Below are 27,945 nucleotides of genomic sequence, written 5' to 3'. Positions count from 1 at the left end.
CCTGACACATTTACAGACTGTTTAAACATTTTAAACTTTCCACTTTGCTTCTTTATTTATATACACTCATTAATGAGTTAATATATTAAATTCTCAAAGCGGTCGCAAATCCCCACAGTAGGTCCCCATGGGTCCCCTAACCACAAGTTAAGAACAACTGATCTAAACCACTGGCACCGCTTAAGGTAGGAATTCAACCCATTGTTTTTTACCCTCTGTGCCACTACACCAATGGATTTCAAACGTTTGAATGCAGTCCAAAGTAAAACAAAAAGAACTTAACCAGACCTTTCCAAATTACATATATGTTCTTTTAACTATTGATTAATTGGCAGCTCTCGACATATTTAGCAATTCAAACTTGCAGTTATGTGGAGTTATTCCTTTTAAAAATGTAATTAAATACATGATTTGCAACACACTAGTGACATCCTGAACCCCCGAAAGGTATCCACAGTGTAATCCTTTATATGAAATAGGTGGAGGTACTTTGGGGATTATGTTGAGTGCCCCCACACCTCCACATTTTAAAACTTACTTTCAGCCACGGTATGACAATAAAAATACATCACTGATGGCAACATTACAGAGTAGCTCACTCCCCTTCTGTTTTCTTCCACTAAAAGTCTGCACTGTTCTAAGGAAAATGCTTGTCTATGTTCTCTAAGGGCATAAAAATGCTCCTCTTGGCTAGGACCTGATGTTCTCCTACCCCATAGAAGAACAATTCAGGGCCCACTCCTTAAGGCTGAAAACTTCTGCTCCAGACAGAGGCCCGCCTTATGCTTGTATTTCCTCTGGCAGAGGCTCTACTTAGCAGTTTTGGATGGACTGTTCAAATGAGCGGGGTTAGTACTGATTTGCAAAAGGGGAACCCTCTGCCTAGCGTAGCAAAGAGGCTGGAAAATTGATGGGTTGGAACAACTGTCAGTTGTTTAGGCTATTTGCAAGCATACCTCCCATCACCGTTTGTGTGTCTGAATTCCAAAATGATGCCAACACATCTTGACCTACGTTCCATGGCCCCTTGATGATCGACACCCGGGTTTTTCACACAGGTCTCTTTAAGTCCGTTTTGGCTCACATATCCACTGACCAACTCCAAGCAGAATAATCATTATCCAGTATACAAATCCAGACTCCCTCCGCCCACTATAAATGAAGGAGTTTGGTCGTTTTGGTTGGAATCATGTAAAATGTGAAACTAGTGAAAAAGGATTATCTGCTGATTTAGTTGTGATTTGAAATACAAGCAGTCTTGATGTAGTAGTCTGGTAATGTAAACTTTCTGTAAAGTAAATAAATAAAGGAACTAAGTACTTTGACATTTCTGGTGCAACAACAAAATATGTAAATAAAAATGGCATTGATTTTTGATCACACAAGAATGTGTGTATTGTATGCTTTAGCATTAGAACATTCCAAGTCATCACGTTAAACATACCAAAGCCTGTAAGTGTGGCATGCTTACCTTTTCTGAATTCAGGCACATAATGGTAATTTGGATGGCCTTGATGGCTCACATAGTTTGAGATGTTTCCACTGATGGCAATAGCAAATACCAGCGTGGCACATATCCAGAAGGGACCTAAAGAGAAAACTGTATTATAGACAAAGTACCTGAATGATATCAATGTGTTTGACATGAGAAGATTTTTCATGCTCACCATACAGATCGGGGTTACTCCGGACATATAATCGTACAAAGTTTCTTCCAGGTATTGGCAAAAGGGAGCCTTTTATTCTATCGAGAACCTAAAAAATTAACGATGAACAGTTGAGTGATCTCAACAAACAATTGCAGGCACAAGTGCTCACATCCTTACTCCACTTAAACGAGCGGACATACATGTAGACGCTGTAGTACCACTATTATAACTGGTTGAGAATAATTTAACAATTTCAATTAAAAGAATTAGGTAAAGAACTTAATGATAATCATTTTACAAGAGCAACAGGGGCGAATTGAGAAATTAGATACCAGAGGCAGACAACAAACCATTCTCTAGGCGAAGCATGGCAGCTCTTTACAAACCTGCCGAGTGTCCACGTCAAAGAAAGTTTGGTAATATTCAAACGTCCAAAAGGCAGCACTCTTCTTTTGCCCAGCTAGCAACTGCAAGCAAAAGGAAAACTTTAAATAAATATGCACCTACGAACAGAAGACACAATCTAATCTAATTGTCAACTACAGAACAAAAAGAGATGTAAGCATGCACCATTGTAATTTATCCTCACGAAGAGAAAGGTTTTCAACAGAACTTTCGCTCCTACAGAACTAGTTTGAAAACATCCTGTTTTCTTCTTTTAGTTTTCAAAGAGAGCAAAAGATGCAGTATAAGAACCGTTAGCATACCATGTTTGTTAATGTTCTGCACCCTTCTCAGTTTGTATTTAATGTATACATCTCCCTGTTGATGAATTTCTCCCAAAGTCAAGATGTCACTGTATGTTTACGAAGATCTTATTAAAAATTAGCAGTGCCAACAACAACGTGCAGACTGGAAACGACCGCTGATATGGCAGCCTGCATGGGTTTCCAATAACACCAAGTTGTACTTGTATAACCCCATACATTGTAAGGATTTTTGTTTTAACTATGTCCCCTCTCTTGTACAGGATCTCTGGCAATTGGAAATGGCAACTGCCCAACTTGATGAAGTCAAAAACGCTTTTTTTCGATTCTGATCGTACTCGAGACCACACTTTAGTGTTGTGGTGTCAAGTAAGAGCAGAATCGAATCCAGACAATCATCTGAATCTTGATTATTTCTGGAACGCTTATGCATTTTCACAGAAGTATACGCATCAGAGGGTTATAAAAGAGTATGCAGACAGTACCAATCTTTCACAATCATGCCTCTCCTAACTTGTGTGTTCCTCAGGTGTACAGAAAAATTAGCTGTAATATCTGCAAAATAATTCTAATGAAATCGAGAAATATAGTATTTTGTTAGCCGATATCATTTCTGAATGGTAATCTTTAGGGGTGAAAGGTTTAAAGGAAAAGTTCCATGGAAAAGGGAATTGTCTGGGTCTTCTCAAAAGCCTTTTTCCAGTGCTACAGGTCTGAGGTGCAATGCTTTATGAGTAGGGCTCCCGGTTTTATGGTATTTTTTTTTACCATTTCCGTCTGTATTTATCCATATCTATTTTTTGGGCATTTTTTCGATATTTATCCACATTTATTTTTGCCACAAGTAAAAGGCGATGCTATAGCTAGTATTTTTCCACATTCATTTAAATTGACAATGCACACATGCGCTCACTAGCGATTTGTTGTGGCTTTAGGAGTGCTTTAAATGGTCCGATACTGAGTAATTTGAAAAGAAGAATACATGTGCTTATCAGTTCTGCAATAAAAACACTTTAGGATAGAGTACAAGCACTTATCAGCAGCAAACATGTGCCGGCGCTTCTGTATTTCCACCTAAAGCCAGCTAGAAATCGGTCTTCAAATGTCTATGGTTTTCACCAGGGGCGGATTGGCACTGCGGGCATTCGGGAATCGGCCGAAGGGCCGTTGTCTCCGTGCCCTCTGTGGGCCGGTTTTTTTCTCCCCTTTCCCAGTTCACAGAGAGTGCTCTCTGCTATCTGCTCTCTGTGGACTGGGAAAGGGGGGGGGAAAAACGGCCCACAGAGGGCACGGAGACAGAGACAAAAATGAAAGCGCTTCACTGTGTGCCATATAGTGATTATTAGCTGTGGCCTCTACTTCACCCCCTGCCCCTGCAAAGCAATCACACCAAGGGTGGGCTGGGGAGGGGTGATTGTTTGCGAAAATTGGCCTCCTTGGGGGCCAGGTGTTGCTCAGGCCTTGAGCCATTTTCACCTCACCCCCCTGGGGCCGACGCAGCCGAGAAACAGTGTTAATCTTAACACCTCGCCCACAGCCCCTGAGATTCAGGTCATAGTGGGCGAGGAAGAATGGGTCTGGCTGTGGGGGCTAGGTGATGTTTTGAACTCGCACCGTCTTCACCTTAGCCCCCCCTGGCTACCGTGGATGACCCAGCAGCTGTGTTTTGCGCTCTCCTGCCAGGACATTGCCCTGGGGCCTGGAGGGCTGGGGAGGGCTGATTAATTTACTAATTGCAGGGGCCATACTGCTGTTCATGTGCTCCTGAGCTAAAGGTCTGAGGAGGGCTGAGTAGGTTAGTAATAGCAGGGGCTTCCTTTCTTTTCAGGTGCTCCTGCACTGGAGGGCTCGAATAATTTTGTGACAGAAAGGGACCTTGCTGGTTTTTAGGTCTCGCCTGTCGATGCGCATGCGCATCGAGCTTGCAAGACTATTGGGGCTTAAACAGTCTTTAACCAACTTGCAAGGAATCGTGGCGATTCCTTGCAGTGCCCGTGAAATTCAAGCTCAATGCGCATGCGCATTGACATTAAAAGCGCGTGCACATGCCCCCAGCCGCCTGCCTTGCATGTCTTTCCCTCAGCCGCACTCCTCCCACACCCCCGCTCCGCCCCCTCCCCGGTCTGCCGTGTCGCATTTCTTCAGGGCACTTTCTCCACGGCCGCCAGGCCACATCAAAGGCTTCCCCAGCACTGCCCCACCCATCAATCACCATCCCACTGCCACCCCCCTCCCTCTCCATATGGTGCGCTCTGCCTCAGGCCTCTGAGCCGTCCCTACGCTCCCCACCCACCCCCATCATTCACACCCTTTGTCATTACTTCGGCCCAAGCCTGAGCCATCCCTACGCTCCCCGCCCACCCCCCTCCTTCACACCCTTCGGCACCACTCCGGCCCCGATCCTGAGCCGTCACTTATTCACGGCCGCAGGCCATGACTCGCATGTACTTCCCCGGCTCTGCTCCCCGCCCCGCCTCCTCTCTATCCCTCGCTCTCCTTGTTTTGTTCTCATTCTCGCAAGCTTTTACCAAGTCTCAAGGCCGCACTTTCAAGGCCTGTCTCTTTCACGGCCAATGCTTGTTTACTTCGTCTCCCCCTAACCCCAACACTTCGAGATCGCTGTTATTTTTTTATTTTTTATTTACTTAGTCGATTCCCGTGATTTGTGTATTTAAATTAGTAGTTTAGGAGATTAACGTTGAGCCAACGCCTAGGCTCGAACTCTGGTCTCCAAGTCTCTGGTCGGTGAAACTGTTTCAGCACAACAACAGCCACGTCACAACCCACCATTTGGAGCAATGTGCTCCCGCCATGCCCCCCACAGCAGTGCCAAGAGCTTGTTAATTCTTAACTAACTGCGCAAATTGCTCTGTACCACAAACTGCTACCCCCCACGCCTCAACTCTCCACGTCTGTACTTCTACTCTTCCCTACTCTCTAACACTACACCCTCTCACGCAGGCTCTCCACACTTTCACTCGCTTTCCCTGCTCCTTCACCTGTCGGACTCCTCTTCGTCCTCTCACATTTATACCTGTTTAGTCCCATCTTTCCGGCTTTCCCTTCCCATCTCCTCCCTCTGCCTCATCTCCCTGACTTGTCATTCGACGACCCCCTCACACACAGCCCAAGCCTTCCATCCATCGTACTCGCTTGCTTCCTCCCACCTTCCTCACCCTTTAACAATGTCCTACCCTCCAAGGTATCTCCCACATGCTTTACCTCTTACACTCCCCCTAACACACATGCTCTCCCCTCTTCATCAGCTCTTCTCTCCCTGTTACTTCTTCCCTTCCAACACCTTCTCCTCCCTTACCCACTCCTTCTCTCGGCCCCATGCTCCCTTCACACTCTGCCCCCCCCCCCATCTCTCTCTTTTTTCTGCCTACGCTGCCTTTACTGCCCAGTCCTCGCCTTTACGAATTTACGCTGTTTACCGTGTGTCTCTTCTTTTACAACTTATTTGAGTGTTTTTTGTGTCTACACTCCAGGCTTTTGGGGTTCTGTTAACCCAGGGGCGTAACGCAGGCACCTGGAGAGGGGCATAATTTGAGCCGGTGGTTACCACCACATCCACCACCACATCCACCACCACATCCACCACCACATCCACCACCACATCCACCACACCCACCACCACTACATCCACCACACCCACCACCACTACATCCACCACCACCACCACCACCCCATCCACCACCACCACCCCATCCACCACCACCGCATCCACCACCACCGCATCCACCACCACATCCACCACCACATCCACCATCACCACCACCACCACATCCACCACCGCATCCACCACCACCACATCCACCACCGCCACATCCACCACATCCACCACCACCACATCCACCACCACCACATCCACCGCCACATCCACCGCCACATCCACCACCACATCCACCACCACTACATCCACCACCACCACCCCATCCACCACCACCACCCCATCCACCGCATCCACCACCACCACCGCATCCACCACACCACATCCACCGCATCCACCACCACCACATCCACTGCATCCACCACCACCACATCCACCGCATCCACCACCACCACATCCACCATCACCACCACATCCACCTCCACATCCACCATCACCTCCACATCCACCATGACATCCAACGCCACATCCACCACCACATCCACCACCACCACATCCACCACAAGCACCACCGCATCCACCACCACATCCACCACCACCACATCCACCACATGCACCACCGCATCCACCACCACCACATCCACCACCGCATCCACCACCGCATCCACCACCACCGCATCCACCACCACCGCATCCACCACCACCGCATCCACCACCACCGCATCCACCACCACCACATCCACCACCACCACATCCACCACCACATCCAACACCACATCCACTATCACCTCGACATCCACCATGACATCCACCGCCGCATCCACCACATGCACCACCACTGCATCCACCACCACATCCACCACACCTACCACATCCACCACCACACCCACCACCACGTCCACCACCACATCCACCGCATCCACCACCACATCCACCACCACCGCATCCACCACCACATCCATCACCACATCCACATCCACCACCACATCCACATCCACCACCACATCCACCACCACATCCACCACCACATCCACCACCACATCCACCACCACATCCACCACCACATCCACCACCACATCCACCACCACATCCACCACCACCCCATCCACCACCACCACCGCATCCACCACCACCACCGCATCCACCAACACCGCATCCACCGCATCCACCATCACCACCACATCCACCTCCACATCCACCATCACCTCCACATCCACCATGACATCCACCGCCACATCCACCACCACATCCACCACCACCACATCCACCACATGCACCACCGCATCCACCACCACCACATGCACCACCGCATCCACCACCGCATCCACCACCACATCCACCACCACCACATGCACCACCACATCCACCACCACCACATGCACCACCACATGCACCACCGCATCCACCACCGCATCCACCGCCGCATCCACCACCGCATCCACCACCGCATCCACCACCGCATCCACCACCGCATCCACCACCACCACATCCACCACATCCACCACCACCACATCCACCACATCCTCCACCACATCCTCCAACACATCCACCACCACTTTCACCACCACCGCATCCACCACCACCACCGCATCCACCACATCCACCACATCCACCACCGCATCCACACCACATCCACCACCACATCCACCACCACATCCACTATCACCTCGACATCCACCATGACATCCACCGCCACATCCACCACATGCACCACCACCGCATCCACCACATGCACCACCACCGCATCCACCACATGCACCACCACTGCATCCACCACCACATCCACCACACCTACCACATCCACCACCACACCCACCACCACACCCACCACCACGTCCACCACCACATCCACCGCATCCACCACCACATCCACCACCGCATCCACCACCACCTCCACCACCACATCCACCACATCCACCACCACCACATCCACCACCACCGCATCCACCACCACCCCATCCACCACATCCACCACCTCATCCACCACCACCACATCCACCACACCCACCACCATTTCCACCACCACATCCACCACATCCACCATCACCACATCCACCATCACCACATCCACCACCACCACATCCACCACCACCACATCCACCACCACCACATCCACCACCACCACATCCACCACCACCACATCCACCACCACCACATCCACCCCCACATCCACCCCCACATCCACCCCCACATCCACCACCAACACCACCGCATCCACCCCCATCACCACCACATCCACCATCACCACCACATCCACCACCACCATATCCCCCAGATCCACCACCACCACATCTATATGTGTGTGTGAGTGTGTGTGTGTGTGTGTGTGTGTATGTCGCTCTGTGTGTGTGGAGGTGCAAATGCAAGGTTCTTGGATTTTCGTCACAATAAAATACACTGAACATAATCTTCACAAAAGATATTTACAAACGTTTAAGCTATTGCCATTATAAATTACAATACATTTTATTTAAGTAATCATTATTCACAAAATTAAAAGCCATTGTTATTTGTAATATCAATACATCTAAGTCACGTAAATCCAACACACATTGCATTACAAATGCTATAGGTGGCACATTTGCGAAAGTTAAAACTATTGACATTGTAACTGACAAAGCTATTAATTTTGCTATTTTTCAAAACCAACACATAAATAAAAAAAGTCAAACTTTCCTAATGCGAGACCTATTGCATTTCCAATGCTTGTTTAGTTGCTCAGCATGTAGGCCAGTGTCACCTTGGGCCTGTGTCCTGCACAAGAACAGTATCCTCCCACTTTCATTCCTTGTCTGTGCATAGGCATATGTGGCCTGATGCCAGAGTTGCAGAAATGGGGATTCAAGTTTGAATCCCAGCGTCTGCTCAACAGCCTGTGATTCTGGGCAGATCACTTCATCGCTCAGGCCCTTAAATAAAAAAATCGGATCATGTGTACAGTAATTGGTACTCATGAATAGAACTCAAATAGCCTTTGTCTTGGGCTAAATTTACACTATATAAAACTGTCAAATGGTAAAACAACTATAAAAAATAACCATGTGTTCATGCTTTATGATTCTGCAAAGGGACCATAATAATTAAAGAGGACACTTTATAAAAACATGTCCATATTTTTAACACAGCATTTCCGATACAAAATGTCCATTTAATTCCCCTTAGTGCTTCACGGTCTGGTTTTCTTATGTTGTGGAGGCTGCGCTCTGACACCTAAGTCATTCGGCACCGGATGTATGACATTACAACGCATGCTTTTACCACGCATGCTTTTACATCGCAGTTTTTACAACGCATACCATTACAACGCATAGCGCTTTGGGGTGCTGGGTAGTGAATAGTTTAATTTACTATTCCAACTCCAGTCCCCATGGATAGTAGGGAAGGTGTTGGATAGTAAATTAAATCTATTCCCTATCCTAGAGCGCCCCCCAGCGCAATGCATTGTAATGGTTTGCGTTGTAAAAGTTGCGATGTAAAGGCACTGCGTGGTAAAAGTTGCGTTGTAAAGGATGTTTCCCTTAGGCACCTCTTGTTGAGTGCACCATTCTACTTCTATGTTCTTTTTGTTATTCTGGGAGAGTCTAAGCTTGCCCTAAGATAACATTTCATAGTATTCATAATTTCCAGTGACTCCCTCCTCAATGGGGGATCTTGTTGGCTGATGTTTGTGGTAGCTGGTTAAGAAAGAGTATCCAACGACATTGTGCAGGGCGTTAAGACTGCAAGTAAGTATTCAGTTATCTGAACTGCAGTACTCCTAGTCTTTACCAATGTTACTTGCTCTGTAAGCTTTATAAGGCTTAATTTACTAAATATTTCTCTACAAATTAGACCTCAAAGAGTAACCAAATGGTGTTTTATGAAAGGGCACGCCCCTTGAATGTGGGCCACACCCCTTAAATGTAGGTCACGCCCCCTTAATGTGGGCCACTTTTTTCGTCAGTGCCCGGGCCAAATTGTGATCCCAATCCGACCCTGGTTTTCACACAGAAAGTACGTAAAGTTACCTATATTGGTGGTGGTGTGTTTATGTGTAGATAGACAGATAGATAGATCCCAAGCTACACGCCACGTCCTCTGAAAGTTACTATCTCAGTCTAAGGTTCACCGACTGAAAATAGATGCTAAACCACTCTAGGGTGATCCCAGCTAAATTTATCTTCCAAATTATCTTTCATACAGATTGCAAATTGTAGAAAACACAGAGACCCTGTGACTTTACGGGCTGCAGTTTGCCAAAAGAAACCTGTTTAAGGCTCTATGCCTGTGTCACAAAGCTATCTATCCAACAGGTTCTGTTATTACTGCATGCTGATTGGCGGAGAAAATCAAAACACGAAGCGCAGAACCTGTTCGTGTGTGTGCTTTACTTTTATTACAACATACCGATTGGCACACTGCACTTTCTACCGAAGGGTAGAGCGATGTGCATTGTACTGTTTTTTTCCACATGCCCGGTGACACGAAAACAAACACGTGAACTACAGGAAGTTCTCCGTATACTTTGGTCTTTTACTACTGCAAGCTGGCAGGTACCCAACACAGAACATGTGGCATGCAGACTAAGTCCCTGGCCATTGCACGGATACCACGGTAGGCTGACTGGTGCAGAACTGTGCACACGTGAGGTGTGCCACTCCGGCAATGATAGCCTACGCGTGGCGCCGCGAGGCCAAATGAAAAGGGGGGGGCCCTCGGCCCCCCCGCACGCATGGCGGCGCGGCGACCGTCGCCCCCCCCTTTTCCCCCTTTGTTGTCACTCGGCGGTGGGGGCGTGCCCTGGGGGGCGCGACCCACCGCCGATTGGCCGGCGGCCTCCCTGACCCGGATCCAAGGTAGAAGGTCCGGGTCAGGGGGGGCGGGCTAAAGGAGGGGCCGCCTGGCCCCTCGGGAATAAAGAGGTGGGGAGCGCCCAGGAGACCCCCTTGTCCCTGGACGCTCCCTCGCTGAACGGTGTGCCCCGCGCTCGGGGCTTCTTTGTTTTCCCACCCACCATCCCTTGGAACAAAGTCTTGTAGCAGTTCTTATGTCTGGTTGACTGGTAAGTTTTGAAGGTACTGTCCACATGTCTCACAGGGTAGTAAAAATGGAATTGTTGGTATATTTTGTTGATGCTTTTGTTTAGGAATTTTTCCCCTTTTTAGCAAACCATGTGTGAAATGAATTGTATTTGATGCCAAGTGTCTTTAGGCCTTTTTTCCCTTTGTAGCTATACGTTGATACTGTTATTTATTAGCCAGTGTAGCTGTCCTTTAGAATTTCTTCCCATAGGTCGTCGTATTTATTAGGTATGGGGCATGCGGTAAGGTCATTATCGGTGAGCACATATTTGAGGTCTGAGGGGGCGGGCATCATCCTATGGAGGTTCCCGCCCAGGGGGAGGGGCCTGTGGGCCACTCCTAGAACTCCAGGGGCAAGGTAATTCATGCTGCAAAGGAGCGCGGGTAGGAGTAGTTCACGCTTTCCTTAGGCTGGTAGCCACCCCGCGCGCGTATACTCATGACGTCACCGGCTGGTGCAGAGTAAGGGCCCTCCTTCAGTGGGTAAATGGAGTTCAGGGCGTAGATCGGGCAAGTCCCGTGGTAACACTGCGCATGCGCACGTCTCAGGGGGAGGCGCAGCTTGTAGGACCTGACACCGGTAGTGACCCTGCCATATGGCCAGAAATGTACAAAAATCAAGATGAGGATGTTTAGTCTCGGTTAGGAAACAACATGTATTAGAGTTTTTGTTAAGGTCAGGCTCTCAAACTTGTTGAAGAATTATGTATCTAAATGTCCTGCTGATTTTTGTATAAATTGTTGATGATGCAATTAAAAACCTTTTTTAATTTCATACTTTAATAAATACGGCCGGGCGACTAGCGCCCGCCTTCCAAAAAGTAAAGATGTCTCGTGTCCACGTTCCTGGGTGTTGGGTGCCGGATTGGGGGGGGAGGCGGCAGCTAGTCGCTGACCATGCCAAGGTGCTCATATACGAGGCAGACTCTCCCCGTGTCCTCTATGGCTGCCCCAACAGCCAAGGTTGGAAGGGCCGTGGGCGTGACCACTGATTGTGGGTAAAGAGGGGGAGAGAGTTATCAGTCTATTGTAAGATAACGGGCTGGCTCAGTTCTAATAGGGCAGGGGCAGTGAATGGTCTTAAGCTATCCAACACCTCCTCCTTCCAAACCAAGTCCTTATATCAACAGCAAATGCCAAAAACACATATTGGCAGGGAATCTGCCACGGTTTTGTTCAACAGAATCGATCTACAAAATAACGGGAACCTCGTATGCACGCAGGTGCTTGTGCGTTGCACTGGTAATACTGCACACTGTTACACATTACTGAACACGTAGTTTCAGTAAGTGTGTTACCATGTATTGCGCGTTTATTATTCACTGCTAAAATTGTTGAATTTGTGAGTGTAGAATGCATGCTCTTAGGCGCAATAAACACTCGCTGTCAAGAGTGCGGTCAGACACTGTTCCTGAAAGAGGAAAAATAGGACCATTAAAACTGAAATCAAAGGAGAAAATGAAAAACACACAAAAAAGAAAAAAGGTGAATCACGACAGGAGGACATAAGAACAGACTGCATTCCGTCAGAGACTAGTAAAAGGTATACTCCCTTTATTTTACAAACAGCCGCAGAAAAGGTTAAGCAGGGCTCACGTGAAACAAAAACTGGTACTGTAGTCAAAAGGGAACCGGGTAAGCCATGTGAGTTTTATAGCGCTTCTCAGCATTCGTGCACTCCCCCATGCATCTTAATAAGTAAAGAATTCTACAGGTAAACCAGGTAACCTGCAAAAGTTGTGTTTAACAGTCCTTTCCAGAAAAAGCTCATACTCTCCCGAAAAAGAGTGATTCTACATTGTACAAGTGTTGTGAATGTGCCAGCGCCTCCTCATCCCGGGGTAGAAAGCGCTACATAAACGCAAATTCAACAAAGCACGAATAGAACCCAAACGCATAAATAGTACAGCTCAGCAAAACCAGTAATGTAAAGTTCACCAACCTTGGGCCCTGGCAGAATAGACAAGCACCTGCCACATGAAGACCCAGAGGGGCAGCCTCCAGCCCCCGACCCGCAGCATGGTCCCCAGCGTGGCTCGTTCTAATCCAGTTGGGTTCAGACGGCTAAGGGTTCAGGGGCGGGACAGAGGCTCCTGAAGTGCTGCTCTTGGGAGCCCCAGGGTCCCGCAGGGGGAGCAGAGTGTAGCCGGGTACAAGGGAGAGATGCGCTACTGCAGCACTGTGAATTTAAGTGCTTAAAATGTGCACTGTATGGGGCCTGGGACAGGGACTCAGGAGCGTTTGGAGAGGCTACGGCATGGGGTGAAAGGACAATAAAGCCCCATTAACAAGTAAATGGTCTTTGAAAAGACCTGTGAAGTACTCGGGTGTGGCTGTGTGTGTGTGTGTGTGTGTGTGTGCCCTGGAAGGAATTTCCAGCAGCAGGAAGGGGGCATGGCGAGAGCTCTGGATTCGAGCAAGGCAGCGTGGCAACATTTTCTAGTATTTTACCGTTTCTAAATATAAATACAGCCAAAGGAAATATAGATTTCCGTCTGTATTTATATGTAGAAATCCGTAAAAACGGAAAACCGGGAGCCCTATTTATGAGCTGAAGCCTTGTGAACCGAGTTGCAGGCTTCCTATATAGTAAATTGGGCTATATAAGAAGTATTTGTGCTATGTCGACTTCACTTTTCGCTGCACCAAAACAAGCAGCCTGCATTGGCAGTGTGTGTGTGTGTTAAGGTGCAGGGCCTCTAAGTGTGGCACAATATATGCTGCAGTCCTTAGAGGCATTCCCTGGTCACAGTGGCCTTGGACCCATGGTATCTTTTACAAGGGACTTAGATTTGGCTAGAGAGGTGCCATTTGGCAGTGCAAGTATACAGTTTTAGGGAAGAACACAGGCCCTGGGAACCTGGCTAGCAAGAACCCAGGCCACACTTAGAGAGCATCAACAGCAGGCAAAAAGTGGGGTGCAACCCTGCAAAAAGGGGCACTTTCCTACACAGTGCAATGTGTAATTCAATCTGTCACTCCAGGATTCAGAGGCAGCAGGATCCACCTGAATGTGGGACAATATCCCTATAGTGTATTCCTCACTCAATATCAAATCGGTGGCATAGCCAAAACCCAGAATGAATGGCTTTGATGGTACATAGTTGGGTTCTGCCCTAAAGGTTAGGTTTAAAAGATTGAGCAGCTTTCAACTTTTATGAATCTGAGAGCAACATCTAGACCAAGACTCCCAAAAAAAGTAACAGTCGGCACAAGCAAATGTATATTATGGGTTATTATTTGCCACTCACAAGACATATCTAGCTAAATTTCATCATGTCAAGTTTTCGGAGAAACAAAAGTTCACATATAGGAAACTTTACTCATCGCTACTGCAAAAACTGCTAAATAGAACTACCCAAAAGGTAGGAACTAAAACTTTACTTAGATTTGAGACCATTTGAGGTTCAGAGTACATCTGTTTAGTAGATTTTGAGAGGTTTGTGTTACAAAAAGACGTTTGTTGAATTCGAAGAGTTAATCAGGAAGGAACTTGGGTATGACCGGTCTATCAGTTTTCAGGCCAATAGAGTCAGATCTGCATAGGACCTTAGAATCTAAAAAATGAAAAACAAACAATTTGAAGCAAGCATATGTTTCCCTTTGACTTATATTATTAGGCCCATTGGGGGTTTTGGGCACTGATCCTTAATCCTGGAAAAAATGTCCGGAGGTAGTAGGGAATCAGCAGTGGAGTCTTGTTGCCCAGTACCCACTGCGAAAGGCCATTTACAGCTGCTTCAGTGGCACTGTGCCTGCACAGCTGGTTAAGAGGGCATAGCCAAAGACTATGCACGCCTGATTGAAAGGCAAAGGAGCTGGAGATTGGACACCCAGATTATTGGGAACAGAGAAATTAAAAAAATAAAAGCACTATAGAGCTGTGTTTTGTTTACTCAGAGAAGAAACTGATGTAGTTTTATGATCCGATATCAGTGACTGTCTCTAAATATTTTATACACACACAGATATGTACACATCATACAGATATATACATACACATACATATTATTCCTCAGCAACCATCATCTTCTGATGATCCAGTCGCACTCTCCCGCAGACACACGATGTCCAGATGCTTAATTGAATTTTTATTTTTCAATTTGTAGCAACACCCAACACAGGACGTATACACACACAATATATATATATATATATATATATATATATATATATATATATATATATATATATATATATATATATATATATATATATATATATATATATATATATACACATTGCCAAAGGCTGGACGGCTGAAACGCGTTTGTCAGCTATGGTGGATTGGAGACAATAAATCTTTGAAAAAACGACTCGCGTGTGCACCGCATACCTTTGTGGAAACGAAGGATTTTGGGCACACACACACAAACAGACACACAGAGAGCGAGGAAGTAAACAATTACGAATAAGTCATTTTGATTTAGCTCTACTTTCCATTCAAAATGCATTTTTGGATTGCAATATCTTTGGTGCTGAAACTTTACACGCCCATACAGAAACGGACTCAAGTTTAGCATGGCAAGTTGCATGCAGGTCTGTGCACTGTTTTAATGGTACGGGCATAAGTGTTGTGTTGGGGACTATAACTGGCTAATTTCAAGTGTTTTTATGTTTTGTTGTGGAACCATAATCTCACTTTAACACAAAACCCACTGGCGAATACATACATGGGGATCGGCTAACATCCTGTCCCCCAACCAGTAAGAAAAATGCACAACAGTTTTGTGAGCACACTGTAGTAGCTAAAAGGGTTAATTGTATGCCCCCCCCCCCATTATTTCTGATGGAACGAGTTTTTTAAAGTCTGCTTCTTCAAAAAAAGTGGGGATTTTGTTACTGCAAGAAGTAATTATACCTGCTTATATATGCCTAAATGATGTCCGATTTCGGAAGGAAATCAGTCAAAGTGTTAAATAAGGCTTTTCTACCTGCCTTTCCTCTCATGCAAGGGTCATTACAGGGTGATGACACGATAAAAGTCATAACAGCCTTAGACACAGCTAGCTGATCTATTGATATGCACTGGTCCTTCCAAGATATTTTTGAAATATCTAGTGAACCAGCGTTTCCAAAATGACAGGAATAAAAACAATACCCACAAATAAAAAATAAGCACGGCCCACAGCGGCATAAAACTGTTTCAACACATCTGAAGACAATCTAAGCAGGTTTCTTAAGTCAAATGCTGGTCCTGAAAGAACACACTTCTACCCTGCAGAGCAGGCACAATGCACAATAGCAACGCTGCATAAAATGTTTTTTCGGAGTTTTTCCCTGTGATGAATATCAACTCAAGACATACACGATGGGGGTGGACGGGCTGAGTGTGGTGATCAAGTGGTAATACCTTTGCACATGCATGACATATGAAACTAGATAATGTTAAGAAATTCTAACCTCTGTTTTATCAGATACGTCATTCCCTAGGAGGTCATCATCCTCATCCCGTCTGGTATCTCGTGGGACTCGACGCTGACTCTTCGGTTTTTCACTTGGATCATCTATGCTGATTGTGGTGGCATCAGGATTTATAGCCAGCAAGTTAGCAGCAGCATCGAATTCTACAAACAATCACAGCTGAGTTGTTGTAAAATCCTAAATTAATTTTTCACTTGATAAGCAAATAGTGGAATTAACAACAAGCATTGGAAATGCAATAAGTCTCGCATTAGGAAAGTTTGAGCTATTGGTCTTATAAATGCCTTTTTTTAATTTATGTGTTGTTTTTTAAAATAGCTAAGTTAATAGATTTGTCACTTACAATGCCAATAGTTATAACTTTCACAAATGTGGCACCTATAGCATTTGTAATGCAACATGTTTTGTATTTACGTGACTTAGATGTATTGATATTACAAATAACAATGGCTTTTAATTTTTTTAAATAATTAATACTTAAATAATTTATTTAATTTGTAATGTCAATAGCTTAAACTTTTGTAAATAACTTTTGTGAAGATTATGCTCAGTGTTTTTTATTGTGACGAAAATCCAAGAACAGAAGTGAAATATTAACATCTTTTTGTGATTTGTAATAAAGCTTGAAAGCTTGAAAACAGCTTGAAACATTGAAAGAACATATTTGAACCAGTGATGCTGTGGTGGTGCTGAGTGATGCTGGGGTGGCGCAGAGTGATGCTGGGGTGGCGCAGAGTGATGCTGGGGTGGCGCAGAGTGATGCTGGGGTGGCGCAGAGTGATGCTGGGGTGGCGCAGAGTGATGCTGGGGTGGCGCAGAGTGATGCTGGGGTGGCGCAGAGTGATGCTGGGGTGGCGCAGAGTGATGCTGGGGTGGCGCAGAGTGATGCTGGGGTGGCGCAGAGTGATGCTGGGGTGGCGCAGAGTGATGCTGGGGTGGCGCAGAGTGATGCTGGGGTGGCGCAGAGTGATGCTGGGGTGGCGCAGAGTGATGCTGGGGTGGCGCAGAGTGATGCTGGGGTGGTGCAGAGTGATGCTGGGGTGGTGCAGAGTGATGCTGGGGTGGTGCAGAGTGATGCTGGGGTGGTGCAGAGTGATGCTGGGGTGGTGCAGAGTGGTGCAGAGTGGTGCAGAGTGGTGCAGAGTGGTGCAGAGTGGTGCAGAGTGGTGCAGAGTGGTGCAGAGTGGTGCAGAGTGGTGCAGAGTGGTGCAGAGTGGTGCAGAGTGGTGCAGAGTGGTGCAGAGTGGTGCAGAGTGGTGCAGAGTGGTGCAGAGTGGTGCAGAGTGGTGCAGAGTGGTGCTGTGGTGGTTCTGTGGTGGTTCTGTGGTGGTTCTGTGGTGGCGCTGTGGTGGTGCTGAGTGATGCTGTGGTGGTGCTGAGTGATGCTGTTGTGCGGCTGAGTGATGCTGTGGTGGTGCTGAGTGATGCTGTGGTGGTGCTGAGTGATGCTGTGGTGGTGCTGAGTGGGAGATGGGGAGAGGGAGAAAAAGGAGAGCAGGGAGAGGGTAAAGAGAGGGAGAGCGGAGAGAGGGGGAGAGAGGAGGGGGAGAGGAGAGAGAGGGGGAGAGAGGAGAGAGAGGGGGAGAGAGGAGAGAGAGACGGAGAGAGGGGAGAGAGGAGAGAGAGACGGAGAGAGGAGAGGGAAGAGAGGGAAGTGAGAGAAAAGGAGAGAGGGAAAGGGTGAGAGGGAAAGGGAGAGAGGGAAAGGGAGAGAGGGAAAGGGAGAGAGAAAGGGAGAGAGAGAAAGGGAGAGAGGGAAAGGGAGAGAGGGAAAGGGAGAGAGGGAAAGGGAGAGAGGGAAAGGGAGAGAGGGAAAGGGAGAGAGGGAAAGGGAGAGAGGGAAAGGGAGAGGCGTAGAGGGAGAGAGGGAGGGTAAGAAGAGAGGGGGAGGATGAGAGCGAAGGACGGAGGGGAGAGAAAGGGGAGGGAGGGAGAGGAGAGCAAGCAGAGGGGGAGATGGGGATGGGGAGAAAAAGGAGATCAGGGGGAAGGTAAAGAGAGGGAGAGAGGCGAGAGAGGGGGAGAGAGGAGAAGAGAAGGAGAGGGTGAGAGAGGAGAGAGGAAAGTGATGGAAAGGGAGAGAGGTAGACGGGCAGAGTGAGAGAGTGAGGGGAGGGAGAGAGAGGGAGGACGAGAGGGAAGGAGGGAGAGGAGAGGTAGTGGAGTGAGAGAGGGAGAGAGAGAGAGAGAGAGGAGAGCAGGGAGAGGGATAGAGGAGGAGAGAGTGAGAAACATGTTATCGACTCCAGCACCATGAAATACAGGAAGGCACGTTTGGTTTAGGAGCTTGATGCATAATAAAAAAAAAAAATCAGACGCATTACTCAACTTTAAGGAAGCAACACTTCCAACATTATGTAATTGCCCCTCTGTCAAACAGAGGACTGGAGTTAAGATGTCCCTGAAATAGGCCATACACCAAGCTTTAGTTCCAGCCTGGGGCTGGAACTAAAGCTATCAGGTGGCTGTCCACAGCGAGAATGTAAACAAAGCGACCATCTCCTGCTGATTTGGGCTGAACATCATATGTTTTATTTTTTTTATTCATTTAAGATTAAAACAAATAAAAAATACTACATTTAAAGTCAACTCCCATTTCTTTGTAGATTAATAATAGTCTGTAACTATTTGTTAGCAAAAAAGTAAAGTTCTGAAACTATTTGGCAAAGTACACTTCAAAAAGCGAGAGTTCAGATTTTACAATTATTTATGCATTATCGTGAGCGTCGTGAAAATTTGCCTTCGTTGTCTCTGCTCTTAAGAAGGGCGCCTCTTTGCACCGCTGAGCTCACGTGATCGAAGGAACGGCTCACGGCACAATATCAGGAAGAGGGCTGCTCACTAAGAAACGTGCGAGTCCGGAAACTGTCAGGTGATAGCATCACATGACTGAAACCACGTAACTTTTGAAGAGCGCCTAACATCTCCCAAGATGAGCAGAGCCGGCCGGTGATAGTCAGGAAGAAAAGGTACGGGGGCAAGGGAGGCACTGCATGGCGTCAAACTAATCCAGCAACGAGAGGTGTTCAGAACTCAGGCAGCGCTACACATTTATATAGGGCAGCAGCCTAAATCCTGATGGTTTAGGGGACAGCAGTTATCGCAGACTGGGGGCAACCCTATCCCCGGGTGTTGATAAATCTTAGGAACATCTCAGTAGGATTGCCATCCTTCTAGAAAAAAAAAAGCAGCCATTTTAATGTGTTTTAGGATTCCGGGAGGGTCTAGAGTTGGTACTTCAATAGAAGTTTGTGTAAAATCTTGTATCAAGATATAAGATCAAGATTCTTGTGGCAAGAATAACTCGGAAAGTTAAAAGAAAAGGATACACTGCCTGGCGGCCGTGAAACTGAAAGGCCGGCCGGCCGTGAAAGCCTTTGATGCAGCAGGGGGCGGAGCGGGAAGAGCTGCTGGCGGCACCAAGCTGGGCAACAGAAAAGGAGACACGGCCTGGCGGCCGTGAAACTGAAAGCACGGCCGGCCGGCCGTGAAAGCCTATGATGCAGCAGGGGGTGGAGCGGGAAGAGCTGCTGGCGGCACCAAGCTGGGCAACAGATGGCTGGCGATTTGATGCTGTGCACGCGCATTTTAACTCATTGCGCTTGCACATTGACCTAAAAGCGCACGTGCACTGCATCAAATCGCCACTTTGGTTAAACTCTGGATAAGCCCCTATATTTCTCGCCAGCTCGAATGCGCAAGCGCATCGGCAGGCGAGACCTAAAAATGATATATTGATGTTTGGCAGAACCATAGTTCTTAAATAAACTCTGAAGAGATTGTGCGAAGCTGGACTCACACTTCACAAGGAAAAGTGTTGATTTTTAGAAAATGATGTGGAGTATGTGGAATACACCTTGTCTGAAAAGGGTGTCAAACCCAAAGCGGATTTGTTGAAAGTTATGACTTATGCCTTATCCAGGCAATAAGGACCACCTAATAGCATTTCTTGGACTCAGAATATTATGCTAGGTTTCTAGAAAACTTTGCTGATGAGACTGAATGATTGAGAATGTTACTCAAGAAGGGTAGCAAGTTTGCGTGGGGTCAGTGTCAACGACAATGTTTTGTATAACATAAAACGCAAGATATGTACTGCTGGAGTTTTAGTACCACGTGACATTAAGCATAAAACAGTTTTGACTGTGGAAGTTTGTGCCACAGGTATTGGTGTCGTACTAACACTATTTAATGGTAAACGTGAGAACACAGTTGCTATTGTTTCAAGATAACTGACCAAAGAAGACAGGAATTTTTTTGTAAATGGGCGGGAATCTTTAAAGGCAGATTGGGGTATACCTGGGGAATTTCTATTTTGCTTTGCATTGATCACAAACCGCTATTCAAATTTTTGTCACTTGGAGGAGCATGGAAAATGGTTTAGCAAGGTTGCCTGCATGTTTGCTTGAGTATCGCTACAAAATGGAACATATTCCTGGGTGGAAGAATGCCCAGGCGGATTGTTTATCACAGCTCTCTGTGGATTGGGAAGAGATGGATGGCGATGCTGTGAAAGCTGAAGAGAGAAAGAAGGAGCCATTGCTTGTGTGAATTATGTGTTGGTTTGGAGCAGTGGTACGGTCACGATCGAGTAGTGGGAGAAAGCTATGGCTAGTGAGGATGTTCTGCCTGAAATAATGTTCTTGGTAAAAAAAAGGTAGTAGGAGAGAGAGTTCTGTAGCTTTATATTTATTTTTTTATTATGATAAACACATTTAATTACCAATTCACTCTTAACAAAATATTCTCCCTCAGCACATTATTCCTGGGGCAGATGATGTGGGTATAATATTAGCAAAAAATTAAAGTCTGGCAAGGGAAACTAAGAATGAGAAAATCTTCAGTAAACAATATAGCAACACGCATAATGATTTGGTGTAGTAGTTTGTGAAATATTGCTCTGTGTCACATATACACACACATGCCTAGTAAATATTTGTTTTGATTTATCTCAATGGTCTGCTTTAAACAGTGAATGTAACTGACAGTCTCACAAGATGTCCTCGGCAAAATGAGTATGAGATACTGCATACATTTAAGACCACGTGTCCACCACAAAGGCCGCTTGCCTTGCCACATCGATTTTTTTTTATTGTTCTTTTTATTAAAGACAAATTAATACATAAAATAGCACATTACAGACAAGTTAAAAGAAAAGGAGACACGGCCTGGCGGCCGTGAAACTGAAAGCACAGCACGGCCGGCCGTGAAAGCCTTTGATGCAGCAGGGGGCGGAGCGGGAAGAGCTGGGGAACAGATGGCTGGCGATTTGATGCTGTGCACGCGCATTTTAACTCATTGCGCTTGCGCATTGACCTAAAAGCGCACGTGCACTGCATCAAATCGCCACTTTGGTTAAACTCTGGATAAGCCCCTTTATCTCTCGCCAGCTCGAATGCGCAAGCGTATCGGCAGGCGAGACCTAAAAAAAGCTCTTCCAATGTGCTTGGTAAGCCACCTTCACTCTTATATCAATGCTCACATCTATACTGAATAACAAATGCCACTTTTCTGTGACCAAGAGAAGCCAAGGAACGAAGCTACAGTTCATCAATAAGGAGAAACATCTAGTATTTTCACAGGTTACAACCATGATTGCATTGATCGACATAGTACTTTAGGGGAGGACATTTTCGGTTATTGAAAGGAACACTCTAATTATTAAGGTTTAGCACAAGGTACTAAAAGGCTCTTAAAGACTCAGGTTCAATCACAGTTCATCAAACCTGTGTATGCACAAATCCACCCTAGAAATGAAACACACATTAACTGGACATTGCCTCTATTAGATCTCTGCGAGATTGCATCGGCACCAGTTTTAGAGCAGACTGTGGGAACAAGACTGCATGTAACTGAGTTCTTGATATGCAGAAAAGAAGATCAGATGGTTTGCTCTTTCTCTGCCTTGTTACTTATCCTCCTTGCTGTGGCCCCTAATAACATCAGCCATGAGGTTGAAGTGGACAGATAAACTGTTCAGTAGACTCTTAAGACGGCTTAATTTCTTCTTAAAATGTGAATCTCAGACTACAGCCTTTAACCATGTCCCCAAACAGTGTGACATGCAGGTGTTCTTCTTACCTTAATGTTTCCCGACACATACTTTTTGCAATTTTACTGCAACCATGGAAAGTTAAAAACCTTATGTAGTAAAAAAAGCAATGCCACAAAACCTGAATTAATCCTTTACTCCCTTAATGCCCATTACAATTTGCAGCAAATGTAGAAGTCAAGCCACACTTTCTTCAATATCCACCTCAAAACCAAACCACAATAACACGAAGTAGCCTTTAGTTAAAATGCGATATGTCCCCAATTCCCACATAAACATGGTAACCAATCTCTGCTCAAGAGTCTTTACCTACCCTAGAAAAAGAGAGAAAGATAGTGACTAAAGAGAGATCTAGAGAAATGTAAAGAGTTATAAGAATTTGTTAATTACGATAGGTAAACCTCTTTCTGCTAGATACTCTGTCTAACCACAGATTCCTCACCGTACCCTTTCGAATATACATATCCAGTTGCCAGACTCCAAGTATTTCAAGTGTTTGCTCCTGAGCTGTGGTAGGTTGTAGCTTGGTACTCGCTGCTCACTACCAGGGAAGTGACAGTGAAGAGCCATACATTGACTACATCTCTGCGCGAAGGCATTCGTTTTCCTTGCACTTTTTCACCCCATCAGGTGTGTATCAATCATGACAGATTGGAGGTGAACATTGTACCAACGCTAAGTTGGGACTTCTGATAAACGAATCATCACAGCAGAACTGGGAGAATGGAAGGGTGGTAAGGAATCTGCGGTTAGACAGAGTAGCAACCAGAAAAAGTGTTACTGAAGGTCAGTAACTTGTTATGCTGATGGATTCTTTTAACTACAAATATCTTACCTTTAGAATAGATACTCAAAGCAGCACCTCCCAAAAGACAGATGGTCTGAGGATTTGACACACATCAAAAGATTCTGCAGGGCACAGTGGGCAAAATGGTCGTCTCTGTGGTCTAGACAGCCATGTAGCAGCCTGGGATAGGGCAATGCCTTTGAGGCAACTTTGGCATGAGGGGGATGAACTGGGGTTCTTTCTTGGCCTGGGCACAGCATATTTTCATGAACAGAACAATCTATCTGGACAGGGTCAGTTTCTGCACTTGAAAGAGCTGGTTGATAAAATGGTATTCCCTATCTCATTCACCATGTAAAAACGAAGGGCTCTCCTCATATTAAGACGGAGGGGCCTCTCCTCCTCCTTCAAGGGATGTGATGGACCGAAAAGGGCAGGAAGGGTGATAGACTGATCCAGGTGAAGGATGAAATAACCCTTGGAAGTAACGATGCCTGGGTTCTCAGCATCAATTTGTTGGGAAAGGAAGTAGTGTAAAGGTTGCACTGACAGTGCTTGAGATTCACTGACTCAGTGCACAAAAGTGACTGATAATAAAAAAAAGTCTTGATTATGAGGAGCTGTGGAGAGCACTGTGCATGGGTGTAAAGGTGTGCATAACAGAAATATGAGTCCAGTTTACAGTACCCATTGAGGTATAATGCCAGGTTTTGGTGGAAACGCATGTCAAACTTTTTAAAAACCTCATCACATCTGATGACTTGAATAAAGAAGGCCAACATAAAAAGGCTGAGAGGACCAACACCTACACAGCCTTGCAGATACGACACACAGAATATCAGATAATCTGGCAAGCAGGGGATCAGGCTGATGGTCTCTACACCAGGCTACACATTCCTCTGGACACCAAGAATAGATGGCTTTAGTCTAGGGGTGCTTACAGCAAGAAATTACATCTAAGCCTTAAGTAGGTAATCCAAAACTGCTGAGTTGTCACTGTTCAATCTCCATGCACGAATGAGTAGAATGTGGAGATTCTGGAGCAGAACCCTGCCTTGTTGCTAAATAAGGCGATCCTCCCAGAGAGGCAACCGGTTCAAAGGGTAAATGCACAGGCTCAACAGAAGAGGAGAACCATACTCTCCTGGCCTATTCCAGAGCTATGAAAATGACATAGTTCTGGTCTATTCCTGGCTTTCCTCAGAATTTGAGGCAGGAAAGACGGTGGTCGAAACATGTACAGAGGTCCTATGCTCAACTGAAATCGCAACACAGGTGGAGGTGAAATGACCCATCCAGAGCACAACCTACAGGTCTAAGATATGTTAGGTCACTCCGGAATGAAGACACCCTTCGTGGTTTGCAAGTTGATGTTTGCCGAGTTTGTCCTCCCTAGCTTTTATTGTCCCCACTGGATGACTGGCTTCCCTGATGTTCCAGCCATCTCCAAAGGCGCAGTTCTTTCTGACACAAAATCCAAGATCACATGTTGCCCTGATGGTTACAGTGCAGTGCCACATAGTGGTCATGGGCCAGATGGTGTGAGAAAGTGCCTCTTTTGATATGGTTAACCCCCACTTTTTGCCTGGTATTTGATGTGATTTTGATTGTAGTGCATAGGGTCCCTGCAAACCAGGTCCTCTGTGCCAGTGGTTCTTCACTAAAAATGTTACGCAATTGACCTTTCAGGTTCTTGTAAGTCCCTAGTAAATGGTACCTGGGTATCTAGGGCATTTAGACTGAAGAGGGTCTCTTAGGGAACCCTCACATAGGCCATGCAGACTGCCACTGCAGCATGCATGGCCTGGTGCAGACAAAACGATAAAGTCCACAAGGCACACTGCCTGTGTGCCATGCCAACTTGCACTGCCCAAGGTATAGGCAAGTCATCCCTCTAGCAGGCCTTCCAGCCCTGAGACAGGATGCACTATACCATAGGTGTGGGCATATCTGCATAAGCAGGTATGCTTATGCAGCAGACACCTCTGGCCTGTGTCCAGGTGGCGCACAAATTCAAAAAGTTTCCCGAGCCATCTTGAGTCCAATTCCAGCATTGGCTGACCACTCCTGGACTCCACGATGACATCAAAGGCTCCCCCGACCGCGACTGGCTCCAGCAAGAAGAATCTCACGTCACCAAAAGACACCCTCCCCCCCGCCTCTCCCCCCGCCCCCCCCCCCCCCAACACCTCGAATTACCTCTGCTGTCACTGGTTCCCTTCGTGCAGACTCTGGATTGAAGTCTGCAGGTTGTTTGTCCAACTAAGTGTCTCCATTGAAAAGAACTGGTTGCCCTACACCTACACTGTCTTTGCACCTGGCCGCCCCTATGCCGCTGGTGGTGTATGTCTGGTGCTGCTGAGTGCCCCACCCCCCTCTAACTGTGCTTGCTCTAACACCCGAAGCGTGGCCTCTCCAACCGATTTACTTACCTGCAAGCAGCGTGGCTCCATGCACACCCAGTCTCCATTGAAATGCATTGAGCCCATCTTCAAATTTGAACTCTGCACCCGGCAGACTTTGTGCTTACCTGAACCTTGTCCTCTTCTGATCTAAAACCCAGAAGACTGGAACTGTAAGTTGGGTACTTACCTGTGAAACCTGTGACCGTGTATATTTTTAATATGCCTCTCTTTTTTCCTTTTTTCCTTTCCTCCCCCATTTTTCTTCCCTAAATTTCTATTTCTCACTTATAAAATGTAAATTTGCCTCTGTATAAAAGGGTTGTCAAATGGATTATTGTTTGAAGGCAGGCATTTTCTAATTTACTGTCCTGAAGATGATCCCATGTATTTATGCCAAGGGATCGAAACGTCGACACCAATTGTACCATATGGCACTAAATATTGTGAATGAAATGCACAATGGTACTAATATGAAAATCAAGTCTGTCTAAAATACACTAGAATACAGACCCCTCCCCTTGCCTGAACCCACTCCCTTCTACTTTCTGTTTTGTATGTGTGGGTCACAGGTTGCGCTCCACTTGTATTTTGTCACAGATTGTATATAGAAAGCATATTCTTTCAATAAATACTGTCCGGCTGGACAAAGAACAATAGTGTCTATATAGCATATGTTGATAAGTTGTACTTCATTTGTTGTCTAGGGACCACTGTCTTTAGTAACAATTACCTACCCAAGGTCCCTACTAAATTGCCTTTGGGTTCCCTTGTTTCTTTAAAAAACTGTGTCCAGTATGGCCACTATAAAGATAATTCTCTGTGTAGATATTAGTTTGGACTTCTTTGGACTTCTGTCCGCTGACCAAAAACCCTAGGAATGATAGAATAATTATAGCCATTAGGAGATGGCCTGCAACTGGCTGTGGCAAACTCTCTGTGAGCAAGCAGTCATCAAGGTATGCAATATATATAGATCTTGGATTCCCGGTCGGGCGGGGCCGACGGGAATGCGGTCTGGGAAGTCGAGGCCTGGATCACCAGACTCTCAGGGGTGGGATGGGTGGACAGGAACTTGGGGTCATCCTTACACGGACGGTGGCGTCTGGCCACGTTCCTATCAACAGGCGAACCTGAAGCAGGCCTGGACCACGTGCCCAAAAGAACGTCAGACAAGGCTTCGTTGAACGGCAGCAGTGGCTCCTGTGGGCATGACTGCGGTTTGAAGACCTCAGTGAGGATGTTAGGCCTCACGGCCGCGACGGGGAGCTCCAGGTGTAAGGCCTTGGCAGCCCTCATCAGCACCACTGAATAAGCAGCCCCCTCCTCCGAAGCCACGGTAGGAGGCGAGACAAAGCCAAGGTTAGGAGAGTCGTCCAGACCACTGGCGTCACCCAAATCACCTGTCCAGTCCACATTGTACTGACACTCGCGTGACAGAGGGTCCTCAGACCCCTCCCAACCCTCTACATAATCTACATATTCACCATATTCGGAATCAACAATGTAGACCGGCTCAACGGGGTCCACAGGCCCCATCGGCGTCGGACTCGGCGTCGGGCGACGCCGGTCCGACTCCGCGTCCGGAGTCGGAGAAGGTATGGGGGCAGCGCCGCCCGGCGCCGGAGCACCGGCGCCGCGCGGGGGCGGCGTCGGGGGCAACCCCGATGGAATCGTCGCCGGAGAGGCCGGTAGACCAGCCGGCGTCGACCCTGAGGGTCCCTGCGGCGCCGGGGTCGGAGCCGTCGGCGGCACCGGGGCCGGAGCACCCGACGGCGTCGAGGCAGGAGCACCCGAACCGCTAGGGCCCCCGGACGGAAGCACAGGGCCCGAAGGCGCCGTAGGCCCCGTCGGAGGAGACAGTGCCCTCATGGCCATGAGGAACTCCTCTATCTCCCCGGGCGTCGCGCCTTGCCCAGGGACCGTAGGGTATGGAGCAGGCCGCGCCGGTGACTCACGCGGAGCCGCGGGGGTGGGGCCACCCGAACCCCCGGCCGCATCCCGCGAGCGTCGGGGGGAGTCGGGCGTACGATGACGACGCCCCGACTTCTTGTGTTTCCTACCTGAGGAACCAGAGGAATGGTGACTACTTCCGGAGCGCTCGTGGCGGCTCTGCGACCGTTCCCTCGACCGCTCCCTCGACCTCCGGCCGGACCGTGACCGTTCTCGACGCGGGGCTGACACCCGCAGCTCGAGTAGCTTGCGGGACCGCTCCCGCCTAGCTTTACTCGTCAGGGCCCGGCAGTCGACA

At 47.2% G+C, this 27,945-nt stretch overlaps 1 protein-coding gene across 4 annotated transcripts in view; it reads right to left on the bottom strand.

Moving 5' to 3' along the window:
- YIPF1 (Yip1 domain family member 1) overlaps positions 1 to 27,945 on the bottom strand; it is a 163,630-nt gene that overhangs the window by 76,613 nt on the left and 59,072 nt on the right. For all 4 annotated transcript variants that reach the window (XM_078670416.1, XM_078670426.1, XM_078670432.1 and 1 more), the window contains exons 3-6: positions 16,433 to 16,596; positions 2,036 to 2,116; positions 1,668 to 1,755; positions 1,472 to 1,588 (exon numbers count right to left, since the gene is read on the bottom strand). In XM_078670416.1, the coding sequence (XP_078526542.1) occupies positions 1,472 to 1,588; positions 1,668 to 1,755; positions 2,036 to 2,116; positions 16,433 to 16,596 (450 nt within the window). The remainder of the gene's footprint in view (positions 1 to 1,471; positions 1,589 to 1,667; positions 1,756 to 2,035; positions 2,117 to 16,432; positions 16,597 to 27,945) is intronic.

Source organism: Lissotriton helveticus, chromosome 1_2, assembly GCF_964261635.1.
Source record: "Lissotriton helveticus chromosome 1_2, aLisHel1.1, whole genome shotgun sequence".
NCBI classification, from domain to species: domain Eukaryota; kingdom Metazoa; phylum Chordata; class Amphibia; order Caudata; family Salamandridae; genus Lissotriton; species Lissotriton helveticus.
Note: the sequence above shows the minus strand (reverse complement) of the source record. Positions and strands in the feature narration are given on the sequence as shown.